Consider the following 18,495-nt stretch of genomic DNA (forward strand, 5'->3'; position numbering starts at 1 on the left):
TCTACCTTTTTAATTACTGCTCCTTCAATGATTATATCCCTTTCTGTGGCATACTTGTTCATCATTACTTTTGTTTCAGCCGTGTTCATCTTTTGTTCAAAATCCTTACTAACTGTGCATAACTGATTAAGATTTTACTCTGATTCTTTGGGATTGTGGCTTATGATCACAATTTCATCTGTGAATCATAAATGGTTTAAGTACTGTCCATTCACTTTGACTCCTTTCTGCAACGAGTCCAATCTTCTGAAAGCTTCTTCAAGGGTAGCAGTGAACAACTTTGGAGATATTGTCTCCTTGTTGAACTCCTTTCTCAATTTTAAATTTTCTACTGTCTTTGTCTAATCTAATAAAGAAGGTAGCATCTCATATCTTATCTTCAAAACCATAATGTTTTGGGTGTCTATGCCTTGTCTTTCCAGTGAGTGTGACATATTGGATGGCAATTGAGAAAGCTAGAACTAATTATGATGGTAAAGGGGAACCCAAGGTTAACTCGGAAACAAAGGTTTAATAAAAATGAAATGATCCAGTAGGATTTTTTTTTTTTTTTTTTTTAATTTATCTTTTTAGGAACCATGATATGTTTTGCCTTTAACTTAATTTGAACATAAAAGGTTAACACTATTCTGGAAATGTGTCACAAGTTATATTGTTCTCCTTTTTCTTTCAGCCAGTTTTTTTTTTTTTTTTTCGTGAAACTGTCAGATTGTTTGAAGTGAGAATTTTCTTCTTTTTAGATAGTGAATAACACACTCCATATAGATGACACTTTATGTTCATAGTGGCTTTTCAGCAGGAACTGTAGGAAATGCCCATATTACCTGATAATATTCTGAGTGATTGATTTGGACCCCATGTAGTAGTAGTAGTAGTGGCATGTGATGCAAGAAAGCAGTGTATGAGCTTATGCAGCATCAGCCAAAAAAAAAAAACTTACACAACCATTCCCACTAAATGTTTGTACAGTTCCTCCTTAAATTTATTTAGCCTATCAACTTCCACAACGACAGATGGAAGTTTGTTCCAGCAATTAACCACCCGCTGGCTAAAGGCAAATTTCTGCACATCTATTCTACATCTGTCTTTCCTTAATTTCAATTTATACCCCCTTAGGTTCGTAATCTGAAGAATCCCATCAGAATTCAGTGTGCTCAACCCATTCAAGGCCTTATACACCTCAATCAGATCACCGCACAGGTGCCTAGTCTCCAGCCATTGCAGTTTGCAGAACTTAAGCCTCTCTTGGTAAGAGGATCCCTTCAATCCCTTCACTAATCTTGTTGCCTTTCTCGGTACACGCTCAAGCAAATTTACATCCTTCCTAAAACGAGGTTTCCAGACCTGTATGCAATACTCAAGGCGTGGCCTGACCATTGCCTTATAAAGAGGGACAATCACCTCCTTTTCCGTGCTAGCAAAATTCCTATATATCATTGACAAAACCCCATGACCTGCCCTGGCAGCCTGTGTGCATTGCTCAGAAAACTTCGTATCTGACTGCACAATTACTCCCAGATCTTTTTCATTTTCTACCACCTTAAATGTAGTACCACACTGTTGGTACGTTTCTCTGAGGTTACTTCTACCCATATGCAGTACTTTGCATTTGTCAACGTTAAACTTCAGTTGCCACTTCTCAGCCCATCTGCCTAACTTTTCTAGATCCTATTGCAGTAGCATAGTGTCTTTAGTGTCATTAACAACCCTTCCAACCTTTGTATTATCTGCAAAAAATTTGACACCAAGCCTGATATACCTTCATCAATATCATTGATAAATATACAAAACAACAGTGGACCCAACACTGAAACTTGGGGGACTCCACTAATAACATTAGTCCACGAAGACCAGCACCCATTGATTACCACCCTCTGTCTTCTCCTGCTCAACCATCCCTTTATCCATTGCAGTAACTTGCCCTTAATGCCATACCGCTCAAATTTGTACAGCAGTCTTCCCTGTGCAACAGTATCAAAAGCTTTCCTGAAATCCAAGTATATGATATCAAAATTATTTTTTGCATCCAGTTCCTTTGTGACCACATCGTAGTATCCAATCAAATTTTTCAGACAAGGCTTCCCCTTAACAAACCCATGCTGTGTTCTGAACTATTGCTGCTGTCTTGTCTGGGTGAGCCTGCATCACCTCTTTAACCAGTGACTCCATTATTTTCCCTGGAACAGAAGTTAAACTAACAGGTCTATAATATTTGTGTCACCCTTTCAACCCCCTTTGTGAATTGGGGGAATTAACTAGCGGGTGGTTGATTGCTGGAACAACCGTCTATTAGTTGTTGAGAAAGTTGATAGCTTAAATGAATTCAAGGAAGAACTAATCAAACTACTGGAGAGAATGAATTAGTGAAATGGGGTTTTTTTTTTTTTTTTTTTTTTTGGCTGATGGTTTGTATATGCTTGCTTTCTTGCATCATTTGCCACTGCTAATGCTAATTTCTCTTCCACTTTCCTATTAGTTATTACAAAATCTTTTAGCTCCCTGGTAGAGTTTGATAAATTTCTGGTTTCACGCTCCAGCCTTTCAGCAACCATTCAGAATTTTTTATTTTTGGCTGATGGTTTGTATATGCTTGCTTTCTTCCCTCATTTGCCACTGCTAATGCTAATTTCTCTTTCACTTTCCTATTAGTTAGCACAAAATCATTTAGCTCTCTCGTAGAGTTTGATAAACTTCTGGTATCCCACTCCCTAAAGAATTCCTCATGTCTGAATATAGATGCAAAATATCTGTTTAGCCTGTCGACAGCCATTCAGAATTGGCTGATGGTAACATCATCAGTTGGTCCCACTGTATGGAATTTAAATACTGTCTGAGACCACTGTAGTCACTCTGACGAAAGAAAAAGCCTTTTTCTTTACCCTTGACAGTAGTTATGTTTTTAATTAAATTGATGTTTTCTGTGTTTCTGCATAATCTCCATTGGACATGTTTAAATTCCGTATAACTTGCAATTAATAAACTTGCATTAAATCAACATGTAGTGTGAAATGCCTTTTCTCATCCTTCATTTTATTTTGCTACTTAATGCCTTCCAAAAATCACGTAAGATCGACATTTATCTTGAATTTTTGTACATCGTAATTTTTGGGAAATGCATATGAAAGAAAGTAGTTCTAGAGAACAGAAGTAGAAGAGATAAATGAGGAAGAGGAAAAAGTTATTTCTGTGAGTTTGGAGTTGGACAGTGAATAGATGTTGACTGGTTGAGGCACATGTTCAAACTAGTTTGGAAGAGAATGGTAGAATTAATGATGCCAATTTAAAATAGCAGTGCCCATGGAAAAATCTATAAAAAAAAAAAAAAAAAAAAAGCATTCAGCAGAAACTGAAGGTTGGTGAAACAAGGAATGGAGAGACTTCGTAGAAAACAGATTATATATTAACCTGCTGCCCTCTTTTTGTAATAGAATCAAGGAGCATGAGAGGTTTGGTGAAATACCACCTCAGATGTAAAAACATTGTTCCATGATAAGGACAATTTTGGATATGTACAGAGTCAGTAGCTGTTTAGAAGAAAGGCAACACCAAGAGCAAAAAAGAAAACCCTAGTTTTTTTTTTTTTTTATGTGGAAGAAGCAGTATTTTTGATGTTCTTATACATAGAGAGAGAGAGAGAGAGAGAGAGAGAGAGAGAGAGAGAGAATAGAAAGCATGGTGATTAGAGATGTGCATTAGAAAGCAGTAGATGTGAGAAATAAGACAAGATCTAATTTTAGAAAGACTAAAATTAACTGTTTTCTTTAATCCATTGGGGAATTAACTGGAGATCAGTATTTAAGGAATTCAAGGTGGATATTCAAAAAGTTTAAACTATTTGTACAATGAAGGGTTTCCCAAACTAGGAGGTGGAATGTAATGTACCATCATCAGCAAAACAGTGAATGTTATTCCTAGTCGGTGGGAGAAAGTCATTAAAATACAAATTCTTAAACTCCTAGACTCTGTCCAAAGGAGGGAAGTTTATTTAATTAATGATTCCCCGCAAACTCATTGAACTCCCTGTCACATAGATGTTCATGTTTATAGATAAATTTAAGTTTAAATATCTGTAGAAAAGACCTTCAGTTTGTGCTGAAGGCCTTTTCTGTAGATATTTCCACTACTGCTCTTCTGAATCAGCATCTGTAATTCCATCTCTTTCTTCTAAACCAGTCCAAACACATATCTCAAGTACACAGTGCAAACATATATCTCAATTTCATTAACAGTTCAACTCAACTAACCAAACTAATTTTTCATCATCTTAGTTATCCATTCTACTTTTGTTCTTTGAACAAAAGTAGAAAGGAACCTTCCTTTATATATATTTCCTGAAAAATTACAATACATACAAGTTCAACAAATGTTCACTTATAATTTTGAGTTCTATAATAAAAGTTATTTAGAATTAAAACACAAATTTTATATGCCTGTGTATTTGAAAAGTTGTTAGTATGTGTATATACACTACCCTCCAAAAAGTATCTGGATTCATGTTGGTCTCACATTGATACTGCCATTCACTTCAATAGCATATCATTAACTGTTCTTGGGCAGCACCACCAGTACATGGGGTATTATCCTGTAATGCCCCATGCACTCAAAAGTTGGTACAGACCTCGTGTTTGTTTCAAACATGGTCTGTACCAATTTTTAAATAGATTTTTAAAACATAAAGAATTACCACATTGTAGGGAGAATGGGATTGTCCAAAATGTTAAGATAGGCAGTGGCATTTTCGGTTCCACAAATCACCAAAGAACCTAGACCATACCATAAAAAACAGTAAAAAAAGGTAAAGGTAAACTGCAGCCATTATCAACCCACTGCAGGATGGAAGCCTTCTCAACAATTCATGCTGAGGGAAATGGACTGCCCCACTGCTGATAATCTGCCCCACTGGTCCAGTGCAGGTTGGCAGATCGACCGTATTTAGCAGTCAGGGGCTTGAACCCCGGTATACTCAAAGAGCATGTGCTACTGCACTCTCACTCCTGACCACTTGGCTACGGAATAGTGCCACACTATAACTCCACCTCCTCTGAACTTCACTGTTGGCGCAGTGCACTCTGGCAGCATATTTCATACCTGTTCGCCTGATCAGAATAGAGTGTAACAAGATTAATCACTCAACAGAAATAATTTCCACTGCTCTGTGGCCAGTTACAGCATTCATTGCACCATACAAAGCAAGACCACTGATTGTGGTTGGTGATGCTTATATGCTGTTGCTCTTCCAAGGTTCTGGAGCACTGTATTTATTATATTCATTCAGACATAAACTGCTTTTGACATTTTGAATTCCTAGTTCATGTTTGAAGAGATATCTGATCAGATAGTCATGCTGCCCTTCCAAATACCCTCTGATCATGTGGAGTGAGTATCCATGGTCTTCTTGTGTATTGCCATATAGTAGTGTTAATGTGGTACAACCATACAGCCATTTCACAATACACCACAATCGGTTTTGGATGGTGTCAGCAATTACACAATTTGACATGCCATCAGAGTGATATCTGGCAATAACATCCTCTCTCAAAATCACACAAAAACAAGTAATTTGTGTGGCTCATATATCTTCTTTATATCTTCCAGTCTGATTCATATCTGGGAGAGCCATTTGACTATTAAAACAGAAGTGCATATATACTTTTTGGAGGTTAGTATATTCATGTTTCTTGGATGAAAGTAAATATATCTTGATGCATTGTATATTAGGGATTCGTTGCTGCCATTTTTGAAAGATTCTTTACAAGTGCGGTTACAGATGATTTTACCATTCAAGGATAAATGGCCTGAGGTAAGGATTCAAATAATGATTCATTACCAGTTCTAATATAACACATACTCATCTACTAACAATGGAGAATCCCGTGCTTTATTTTGTTCTTCTGCCATGAAGGAAAAATCTTCCAGCTGTTTTGTCAGCTTTGAGGAGAATGATGTTGAACCATAATTATGAAGTTTTTTCCTTATCTTAGCTGCTAACTCTCCAGATTTGCAACAGAGAATCCATCATTTCGACTTGATTTGACCCTTCCTCCCTCTTTTTTGCAAAATTGTTTTCCAGCTTTTTCTTTTTGCAAAAAATAATACAACTGCATTAAAATCTGAATTTTTAAAAAATTCTGTGAATGTTTTCAGTCCGAGTCTCCGCACTCTCCTTCTAACAGACCATGGTCCCTTCATGCTAAACTTGCTATGTTTAACCTGTCTGATTCTCCTCTCTGTAACTGTAGCAGCCAAGAAGACTGGCCAGCATGTTCTTTTCACCTGTCCATGTTACTTGGATCTTCGTCAGCCTCTGTCTGCTGTGGGTCAACCATTTTCTCCGGGCACTGAGTTGTCTCTCTTGGACTCCAATGAAAAATTTCATCCTCTGCAAGATTTTGCAAATAAAGCCTTTGCGAGATGTGGACAACTCATTGATAGTGTCCCACTGGTTAAAGAAGCACTGCAGGATCATCTAGACAAGACTTCAGTTATAGCTAGGACACAGCATGGTTTTGTTAAGGGTAAGTCTTGCCTGACCAATTTGATTGGATACTATGATGCAGTCACAAAAGAACTGGATGCAGGGAATAACTTTGATATTATATACTTGGATCTTAGAAAGGCTTTTGATACTGTTGCACATGGAAGACTGCTGCACAAATTGGAGCAGTGTGGCATTGGAGGCAAATTGCTGCTATGGATAAAGGGGTGGTTGAGGGGGAGAAGACAGAGAGTGGTAATCAATGGACACTGCTCATCGTGGACTAATGTTATTATTAGAGTCCCTCAGGGTTCAGTATTGGGTCCTTTATTGTTTTCTGTATTTATAAATGATATTGATGATGGTATATCAGGCTTAATGTCCAAGTTTGCAGACGATACGAAGGTTGGCAGGGTTGTCAAGGACACTACTGACACTATGCTACTGCAACAGGATTTGGAAAGGTTGAGCAGATGGGCTTCGAGGTGGCAAATGAAGTTTAACATTGACAAATTTAAAATACTACATATGGGAAACAGCAACCCCAGAGCAACGTATCAACTCTGTGGTACTACACTGACAGTGGTAGAGAATGAAAGGGACCTGGGGGTGGTTGTGCAGGTAGATATGAAGTTCTCTGAGCAGTGCAGATGGGCTGCAAGAGTAGCTCATGGTGTATTGTCAATGATATATAGGAATTTTTCTAGCAGGGATAAGGAGGTGATTATTCCCTTGTATAAAGCAATGGTCAGGCCACACCTAGAGTACTGTATACAGGCCTGGAGGCCTCATTTCAAGAAGGATGTAGAGCTGCTGGAACGAGTACAGAGAAGGGCAACTAGATTGGTGAATGGGACAAAGGGGTGCTCTTACGAAGAAAAGCTTAAGTTTTGCGAATTACAGTGTCTGGAAACTAGGCACCAGCGAGGTGATCTGATAGAGGTGTACAAAGCCTTGAATGGTTTGAGCATGCTCAATGCTGATGGGATTCTTCCTCTTGCTCAGAATAATCACCTGAGAGGGCATAAATTCAAATTGAGGAAAGACAGATGTAGGATAGATGTGCGGAAATTTGCCTTTAGCCAGCGGGTGGTTGGTAGGTGGAACAGACTTCCATCCCTTGTCGTGGAAGTTGATAGCCTAAATAAGTTTAAGGCTCAGCTGGACAGGTATTTCGAACGAACAGAGGGTTGAAGTGGAAGTGGTTATTTTTATTTATGTTACTTTCTTTTTTTTTTTTTTGGCTGATGCTGCATAAGCTTGCTTTCTTGCATCAAATGCCTCTACTAATGCTAATGCTAATTTCAGGAACTACTCCTATTCCAGTTCTACTTCCAGTACAGACCAGAACCATCATCGCCATCTCGTGATACCACCATTTTTAGCTCAAGTACCATCTTCACCACCACTTTCGACTTGGACAGTTGGTAATCATACTTGTATGACACCAAACGATATCACTGTGTCTTCCTAACTTCTATCTTCTGCTGACCTCAGGCTGGTCCTGAGGTGGGATCATCTTCTGGCACCACCTTGCACTGGTGCAGACTTTTAATTTATTTTATTAACTTATTTTTATCTGCATTTTTATTTTTATTTTATTTTATTTTATTTACTTATTTTTTTTTATTTTAAAAATTTATTTTTACTTTAAATTTTTAATTTCCTTAACTTTTAATTCCTTTTATTTTTATAATTTCTATTTAATGTTTTTTATTTAATTTGCTCGTATTGTGAATGATTTGGACATTCAGTACATGACACTTGAGGTTTGCTGCGTTCGTGCTCAGTTGTGGCCTGCCTCCTCGCGTCATAGATGGGTATCAGGATGCACCTCCCTGGTGCTTGTTGCTTCCTAATAGCAAAGCGGCCAAAAACAACTAAACAACATAATGAATATAGCATTACACACATTTCTGGCCTTTCTGCAGCATTTCTGTAACATCACAGTGTACCACAGCATTTTATTAACTTATTTTTATCTTTAATTTTTCTGATTATTATTTATTTATTTTTATTATTATTTTTTTTTCTTTCAAAAATTTATTTTTACTTTAAATTTTTAATTTCTTTAACTTTTAATTCCTTTTATTTTTATAATTTCTATTACTCTAATGTTTTATTTTATTTAATTTGCTCATATTGTGAATAATTTGGACATTCAGTATGTGATACTCAAGATTTGCTGTGGTTTGCGCTCAGTTGTGGCCCGCCTCCTCGTGGTGTAGATGGGTATCAGGACACACCTCCCTGGTGCTTGTTGCTTCCTAATAGCAAAGTGGCCAGAAACAACTAAACAACATAACAAATATAGCATTACACACATCTCTGGCCTTTCTGCAGAGTTTCTGTAACATCACAGTGTACCACGGCAGAGTAAGCATTTGGGAGCCACCTTACATAAGATACGATACTATACATACATATTCCGTTTTCTCAGATTACGAACCTAAGGGGGCATAAATTCAAATTGAGGAAAGATAGTTGTAGAATAGATGTGCAGAAATTTGCCTTTAGCCAGCGGGTGGTTAATTGCTGGAACAAACTTCCATCTGTCGTTGTGGAAGTTGATAGCTTAAATAAATTCAAGAAGGAATTGGACAAACTTTTAGAGGGAATGGATGTGTGAAATTGTTTTTTTTTTTTGGGCTGATGCTACATACACTTGCTTTCTTGCATCACATGCCTCCATTTCTACTACTACTACTGCCATAAACAATGCCAGATTTAGGTTGTGTGGGCCCTGGACCAATAGTAATATTATTGGTCCCAATCCCTTTAGAAATTGTTCATTGTAACCTGATAAATTTGGCCTTGACCATAAATGTTAAAATCCTTCCAGGATTTCTTCAGAGTTTTAGGGCAGTCTTCTTCAGTAGGTATTCAGTACCTGATTGAAGGTCCTGATGAGGAATATAAATTATAAATGAGCATATTATAGTTTGATCCATTGATTGTAATATGGATTGTGTGGTGTACAGAGCTAACATAAAAAAATCAAAGGTAACACCTGCCAAAGTGTCCCTTCAATCTTCCAGTCAGTACATAACAATAAACATAATATCTAGTGCTTCAGCTATAATATACAGTATAAACAGTGTGCCAGTTAAATAACATGACTGCGTGTGCTCTGCACACGCAGTCTTGTTAATTGGGAAAAAGTGCTACAGAAACTTTTGACGATTTAAAAAAAGTTTATGCTGATGAATGTTTGTCTCAATCATGAGTGTTTGACTGGTTTTCTCGTTTTCGTAAAGGATGTGAGTCGTTATAGGATGATCCCCAACCTGGCCGACCGATTTCTGTTTGAACACCAGAGATTGTCACAAAAGTTAGAAAAATTGTGACTGAAGACATCAGTCACAATTTCAACTAGGTTGCTTGCTGTGATGATCGGTAGCAATAAGGAATCTGTACGAGAAATTCTAAAAGAATGTCTGGGTAAGAGAAAAATTTGTTCCCATTTTGTACCACATTCGTTGGTTTCGAGCAACAAGAAAAGAGAATAGAGTGTTGCATCGATTTGATGGCGTGTGTTGACAACAACCCAACATTTTTGAGTAGAATTGTTACTGGTGATGAGAGTTTAGTTTTTCATTTTGTTCCCCAAAATGAAAACAGCCATGAAAGGAACGCGATACGGTACGATAGAGGACATCCAGGCTGCAGTGACCAACAAACTGAAAGCAGTACCAGAAGAGGAGTTCCAGAAGTATTTTCAGAACTTGTATAAAAGATGTAAACAGTGTGTACACATCGGAGGTAATTACTTCGAAGATATATAACCTTACTTTGCCATTAGTTTTATTCTTTTTTTTTTGTAGTAGCATCAGTCTTGTTATTTAATTGGCACACTGTATATGCATAGTTGAGATATGTATGAAAAAAATAGTGATAATAATGATTGCCAGATTTCTGTAAATCAGTTTCAATAAATTGTTTTAAAAGAGCCAAATATAAATTTTATGAAAAACTCCATCCACTAGGAGTCAAGTTATTACATGCAGAAAGACAAAAAAATAATAATAATTGACAGATTTCTATTGGTCTGATTTTTATGAAATTTTGGAATGCTCAACAAATCCTTCTAAAAGAGCAAAATATAAAATTCCATAAAAATCCATCCACTGGAAGTCAAGTTATTACATGCAAATGGAAAAAGAAATGATAATTGCCAGATTTCCATTGGTCTGATTTTAATGAAATTTAGGTTGACACAAAAAATGTTTTTAAAAGTCCCAAATATAAAATTTCATGAAAATTCATCCATCAAGAGCTGAGTTATAATATGCAGTTGAACACACACATGGTGAAGATTTCTTGAACAATAGACAATTATGCATATTAGTATTAGTAATGGAAATGATGCAAGAAAGAAAGCTTATAAAGAATCAGCCAAAAAAAAAATTCCCGCATCACCTCCAATAGTTTGTGTAGTCTTCCTTGAATTTATTCAAACTATCCACTTCCATAACTATGGGCAGAAGTTTATTCCAACAATCAACCACCTGCTGGCTGAAGGAAAACATCCACATTTCCTGAAGGTAACCTTCCTTCCTAATTTTTAATTTTTGACCCCTCATATGTGTGTAGTCTGAGCAAGAAGAAGAATGTCATTAGTATTCAGCTTGCTCAATCCATTCAAAACCTTAAGCACCTCAATTCAGATCACCTTGCACATACCTAGTCTCCAGACACTAGTTTGCAAAACTGAATCCCTTCGTGGTAAGACTATCCATTTGTTCCTCTCCACAATTTACTATACCAGCAGATAAACATCATTTCCTAAAATAAAGCCTCCAGACCTGTTTGCAAGATACAGCCTAATCATTGCCTTGTACAATGGGATAGTCATGTCCTTATCCCTGCTAGCAAAGTTCCTGTATATCTTTGACAAAACCCCATGAGCTGTCCTGGTAGCCTGGCTGCACTGCTCAGAGAACCTTGTATCTGACTGCACAATTACCTCCAGGCCTTTCTCACTTTCCATTACCTGATTATAGTACTACAGAGCTGGTATGTTAATCTGGGATTACCGCTACCCATATGCAGAACCTTGCATTTGTCAGCGTTAAACTTGAACTTTCACTTCTCAAACCATCTGCTTAATTTTCCTAGATCTTGTTGCAGTAGCTGACCTTTATTACCATTCGTTAACCACCCTGCTAACCTTTGTATCATCTGCAAACTTAGATATTAAGCCTAATATCTATGGAGAGCAGTGTCCATACCACCTGTCTTTTCCTACTTGACCATCCCCGTTATCCATAGCAATAACTTTCTCATAAAAGCCACACTGCTCCAATTTGTACAGCAGTCTGTTATGTGAAATGGTACCAAAGGATTTCCTGAAATCCAAATATATATTATCGATATAACTTTTTTTGGCTACATTTCCTTGTTACTGCATCATACTATCCAAGCAGATTGTTCAAACAAGGTTGCCCCTTAATACAGTGGTCTCCAAAGTTGGGTATATGCACCTCTAGGGGTGCACGAGATGAACTGCAATAAATCAATATTTATTAATTATGAAAATATTAGTTTTTCAAAACGTAATTGAAAATAAAAATTATAAATAAATAATTTTTAATAATGCTTCAATATGCAGCTTTCTTTGATTGCCTGGCTTTATTTGATCATGCCATCAATCGTGCACAAAAGTACATGCATTTGGTACTTGAACTTCAATTTAATTTTGTTTTATATTTTTTTATTTGTGATCTTTTAAAATTATATGTGATTTTATAATTGTGATTTTAGATATAATGCCTTCCATGTAAATGATTTATAAATTTAAAAAATATTAAACTTATATATTTAATTTTTTATTCCGGGGTGCACGCTAGTCCTTTTAAGTAAAATAAGGGTATGCAACCAAAAAAGTTTGGAGACCACTGTCTTAATAGATCCATGCTGTGACTGCAGTATTCTTGTCTTGATGGTCCTCTATTACTACTTTAACTAGTAACTCTATTATTTTCCTAGAAAATGATGGCATTACTAGTTAAAGTAGCAATAGAGATTAATGTTAGTTTAACTCCAGGAGTTAAACTAACAGGTCTGCTGTAATTACTCATGTCATCCCCCCCCCCCTTTTAAATTGGGGATAGTTTCACAAATCTGCATCTATACAGACTTTCACTCCACAAATTATGGCTCAGGTAGTGCTTACCTTAGCCTCCTTTGTTGCATCCCTTACTATAATTGGAATAGATCTCATCCACCACAGGTATCTTTTTATGTCCAGCTTCAATAATTTCTCTTCCACTTTCCTTCCAGTGAACACAAAGTAATTTAGCTCCTCAGTAGAGTTTGATAAACTTCTTGTATTTATTCCCTGCCCTGAAGAATTCCTCATATGTGAAGTAGATGCAAAATACCTGTTCAGTTTGTCGTCAACTTGAACACAGTAATCAACAGGTAAACCATCCACATCAAGTGGACCAATGTGATGCAACCCCTTCCTTCTACTGTTAATATGGCCTTTGCTGCTTTCTTTGCATTCTTTGCTCGCGACTTCTCATACTCTGCCTTAGCTTGCCTAACCTCATTTACAACTTGATTGCAGACTAGCTTATATCTAGCATTAGTAAAGGTACATGATGCAAGAAAGCAAGCTTATATAGCATCAGCCAAAAATAAATAAATAAATAAAACCCTTCTCTCCAAATAGGCCTCTGGGGTTGGGTAAATTCATAATATAATTTTAAGTATTTTTCACCAACCGTATGTTGAAATGACAAAATAAAATGAAAGCCAAAATGTTGATAACTTTATAATTAAGCTTACAATAAATTACTATTTACAGTATAAAACAATTAAAATACCAGATTAAAAGTGATAAAATATCTGTAAAACAAATAAAATATCATAAAATACAATAAAATATACCAGGTTAAAAGGATAAAATATCTGAAGCTTTCAAAGGCTCTGCCTTCTTTCTCAGCACCATATCTCCCCGGACAAAGCAGTTATCATTGACATAGGTTTTGGGACCGCAAGTGGCTTGGGAGCTTGCGGATTAGTTCTATTGAGAACAATATTAATAGAGACAGGGATGTGCGTATTCATCACCTCTTTGAGGCAGTGATCCTTAGAGGGGATGAACGATTCGACCTGATGCTCTCCCGAGCCACTTCCGGTTCTGACACGCAACTTTAAATATCCGCAGGTTCATGTGCCATGAACCTGCGGATATTTAAAGTTGCACTGTAAAGTAAAAAGCGTACTGTTGAGAAAGAAGGCGGAGCCTTCGAAAGCTTCAGATATTTTATCGCTTTTAAACTGGTATGTTTTATTGTATTTTATGATATTTTATTTGTTTTACAGATATTTTATCGCTTTTAATCTGGTATTTTAATTGTTTTATACTGTAAATAGTAATTTATTGTAAGCTTAATTATAAAGTTATCAAAATTTTGGCTTTCGTTTTATTTTGTCATTTCAACATACAGTTGGTGAAAAATACTTAAAATTATATTATAAAACCCTTCTCATTTCACCCATCCACTCGCTCCAAATGTTTGTCTAGTTTCTGCCTTGAATCTAATTAAGCTATGAACTTCTACAAAGACAGATGGAGTTTGTTCCAGCAATCAACCATCCACTGGCTAAAAGCAAATTTCCGCACATCTATCTTACAACCGTCTTTCCTCAATTTGAATTTATGCCCTCTCAGGTGATTATTCTGAGCAATAGGATGAATCCCATCAGCATATATCCCATCAGTTTTATATTATAAAACCCTTCTCATTTCACCCATCCACTCGCTCCAAATGTTTGTCTAGTTTCTGCCTTGAATCTATTTAAGCTATGAACTTCTACAAAGACAGATGGAGTTTGTTCCAGCAATCAACCATCCACTGGCTAAAGGCAAATTTCCGCACATCTATCTTACAACCGTCTTTCCTCAATTTGAATTTATGCCCTCTCAGGCGATTATTCTGAGCAATAGGAAGAATCCCATCAGCATATATCCCATCAGTTTTATATTATAAAACCCTTCTCATTTCACCCATCCACTCGCTCCAAATGTTTGTCTAGTTTCTGCCTTGAATCTATTTAAGCTATGAACTTCTGCAAAGACAGATGGAGTTTGTTCCAGCAATCAACCATCCACTGGCTAAAGGCAAATTTCCGCACATCTATCTTACAACCGTCTTTCCTCAATTTGAATTTATGCCCTCTCAGGCAATTATTCTGAGCAGTAGGAAGAATCCCATCAGCATTGATCATGATCAAACCATTCAAAGCTTTATACACCTCAATCAGATCACTTTGCAGGTGCCTAGTCTCCAGACACACTGTAATTTCCAAAACTTAAGCCTTTCTTTGTAAGAGAAACCCTTTGTTCCATTCACTAATCTTGTTGCCCTTCTCTGTACTCGTTCCAGCAGCTCTACATCCTTCTTAAAATGAGGCCTCCAGACCTGTATACAGTACTCAAGGTGTGGCCTGACCATTGCCTTATACAAGGGGATAATCACCTCCTTATCCCTGCTAGAAAAATTCCTGTATGTCACTGACAAGACACCATGAGCTACTCTTGCAGACTGTCTCCACTGTCAGAAAACTTCATATCTGACTGCAGTCTCTGCTAAGTCCTGGGGTGCTGACAGAAGCTCTCTCCTTCATCTGTATAGAGCTTTAATAAGATCACGCTTAGATTATGGATCACCTGTCTATGACTCTGCTAGGAAAAGTTCATTATTACGTCTGAACACCATACACCATAGTGCTCTTAGGATAGCTGTGGGAGCCTTCAGAACATCTCCGGTCCACAGCCTGTATATTGAGGCAAATGAACCCCCTTTGCATCTCAGGAGAAAATCTTTATTGTGTAATTATGCAGCAAAAATTAAAAGCATTCCATCCCACCCCAGCTGGAAGTACCTGTTTGATCCCCAATATGCTGAATTATATCACAATAAGCCTAATGAAAACCGCCCCGCAGGGATTCGACTGCAGGAACTCATGATCAGTTGGGATATTAAATTTCACAACATATTCCAATACCTTGCTACTCCTGAAGCTCCCTGGACTGAATTCTCACCTCTCTGCGACAATTTCTTTTTAAGATGGGGAAAATCCTCTCTGGCAAATATAAACTATCAACAGCCCCATAAAACTCATTCATTGGAAAACTCAGATAAAGTACCTATCTATACTGATGGCTCCAAAACAGATGCAGCCGTTGGTGCTGCAGCAGTTTCTTCCGCTTTCTCAGTTGCTGCGTCTCTTCCTATGGAATGCACTATCAGTACTGCAGAATTATTTGCAATTAAACTAGCTCTAGATAGAATACATAACAGCTGTATAAAGCAATCTCTGATATACATAGACTCCTTAAGAGCAATCACTGCCATTCAAACTACCATGTCACCCTCTCATCCGATTCTTAAGAGATACGGTCCAAGTTATTTTACTGTCAAAAAGCCAACCAGAAGGTTACCTTCTGCTGGATACCTGGTCATGTAGGCATTCCAGGTAATGAACAAGCGGACGCCACCGCTAAACACCCTGACTCAAGCACTTCCAGGCAACAAACAGTACCCTACGCCGACTACAAATCCATCATTGAAACATCATGTAGAAAGCAATGGTCTGACCTCTGGAAAGAACAAATAAATAATAAACTGCTGCAGATAAAAAAAAAAGAGCCAAAACTGTGGACATCTAGTGTCAGGAAAAGCAGGCGACAAGAAGTAATTCTAGCAAGGCTCTGCATCGGACATTCACATCCAACTCATCTGTATTTGCTTATGGGAGAGAACCCTCCTCAGTGTTTGTTGTGCCAGTTGCAGTTGACAATAAATCATATTCTCATTGAAGGTCCCCAACTTTCAACTACCAGAAAATCTAGATTTACCTCCCTATCCCATTTGAAAGAACCAATAACCTTATTGCAGATTCTTGGCAATGACGTAAATTTGGAGGAACTGTTTACTTATTTGAAACAGATAAATCTCTATAATAGCCTATGATCACAATAACATGAGAAATTTGTGATAAGCAAATATCGAACAGGTACAATATCGCCCAAGAGGCCCTTGTGCCAGAAAACCCAAATACAACAACAACAACAACAACATATCTGACTGCACAATTAGTGCCAGTTCCTTTTCATTCTCTACCACATTGAGTAGTACCACACAGTTATTATGTTACTCTGGGCTTACTGCTATCCATATTCAGTACTTTACATTTGTGAATGTTAAAGTCCAGGTGCCACCTCTCAGCCCTCCTGCTCAACTTTTCTAGATCCTGTTGCAGCAGCGTACTGTGATTAACAACCCTGCCGACCTTCGTATCATCTGCACTTGGACATTAACCCTGATATACCTTCATCAATATCATTAATAAATACAGAAAACAACAATGGACCCAATGCTGTGAACCCTGAGGGACTCCACTAATAACATTAGTCCACGATGAGCAGTGTCCATTGATTACCACTCTCTGTCTTCTCCCCCTCAACCATCCCTTTATCCATTGCAGCAATTTGTCTCCAGTGCCACACTGCTCCAATTTGTGCAGCAGTCTTCCATGAGCAACAGTATCAAAAGCCTTTTTAAGATCCAAATATATGATATCAAAATTATTCTTTGCATCCAGTTCCTTTGTGACCACATCATAATATCCAATTAAATTGGTCAGACAAAACTTCCCTGTAACAAACCCATGCTTTGTCCGAGCTATAACTGAAGTCTTGTATAGATGATCCTGCAGGCTAGCCGGGTGGGTAAAGTGCCTGCCTGGCAACCCAAAGGTCAAAGGTCATGTGTTCAATTCCCGCCTTGGGCTTGGATCAAAGTACTGCAAAAAACCTTGGGAGGTGCATTATGGCCACAGAAGCCTATGCGCCAACAACTACCAAAAAAAAAAAAAAAAAAACATTAATTTCCCTGGAACTGAAGTTAAACTAACAGGTCTGTAATTACTTGTGTCACCCTTTGATCCTCCTTGGTGAATTGAGGTCGCATTTGCACAACTCCAGTCCATGGGTACCTCCCTTGAGTCCAAGGAAGCTCTCATAATTATGGATAAGGGTTTGCTTACTTCCTTTGCTGCCTCCTTTAATATAACTGATAGATACCACCCCAGGTGCCTTTCTTATGTTTATCTTCAACAATTTCTCCTTCACTTTGCTGTCAGTTATTACAAAATCATGTAATTACCTGTTAGAGTTTAATAAGCTTCTGTCCACCTCTTCCCTACAGAATTCCTCATTTGTGAATGTAGATGCAAAATACTCATTCTTATTCAGTTTGTCATACTCATTCAGTTTGTCAGCTCTCTGAGCAGGATCATCAACAGTCGAACCATTGAGCAGGCCAATTTGATTCATCTTCTTCCTTCTAGAGTTGTTATAAGTTGTTGTTGTTATTTGGTTTTTAGGAGCATTAGCAACTAAGGCCATATTGCTCCGGGGATATGCGGTGGTCATTCCCTGACCTTTCCACATCCTCCATATTTGGTGGTCACAGGCTCGAACCCCGGTCTAATCAAGAAGCATATGCTATGCACTGCTGCTCCTGCCTACCTGGCTACGGAGGCGCCGGTTGTTATAAGTAATGAAGTGTAATTATAGAGAAGTCTAAGTACAGAAATATAAGTATATGATGTCAAAATTATTTTTTGCTCTCAGTTCCTTTATTACTACGTCATAGTATCCACTCAGAGTTGTCTGACAAGATTGTCCTTTAATAAATTTATGCTATGATTGCTGTATAACTGAACTCCTAGGTGAACTGTCTAGATGGTCCTGCATTACTTTAACCAGTGACTCCATTATTTTCACTTGAACAGGAGTTAAGCTAACAGGCTTGTATTACTCATGTTACCTTTTGAACCCACTTTGTGAATTGGGGATATATTCACAAATCTCCAGTCCACAGGGATCTCCCCTAAATTCAAAGATGCCCTCATAATTATGGCTGAGTGTTTGCTTACCTCCTACGCTACCTCTTATAATAGAATTGGATAGATCCCCTCCCGCTCCAGGCACCTTTTTTAAG

General features: G+C 37.6%; 1 protein-coding gene across 2 annotated transcripts in view; it reads left to right on the plus strand.

Annotated features, from left to right (window-relative positions):
* Coq9 (ubiquinone biosynthesis protein COQ9, mitochondrial) overlaps positions 1-18,495 on the plus strand; it is a 159,112-nt gene that overhangs the window by 67,753 nt on the left and 72,864 nt on the right. For both annotated transcript variants that reach the window (XM_090381378.1, XM_090381377.1), the window contains exon 4: positions 5,719-5,800. In XM_090381378.1, coding sequence (XP_090237504.1) covers positions 5,719-5,800 — 82 coding nt within the window. The remainder of the gene's footprint in view (positions 1-5,718; positions 5,801-18,495) is intronic.

The sequence above is a fragment of the Mastigoproctus giganteus genome, chromosome 9 (genome assembly GCF_048544385.1).
Source record: "Mastigoproctus giganteus isolate SK-2022 chromosome 9, ASM4854438v1, whole genome shotgun sequence".
NCBI classification, from domain to species: Eukaryota; Metazoa; Arthropoda; class Arachnida; order Uropygi; family Thelyphonidae; genus Mastigoproctus; species Mastigoproctus giganteus.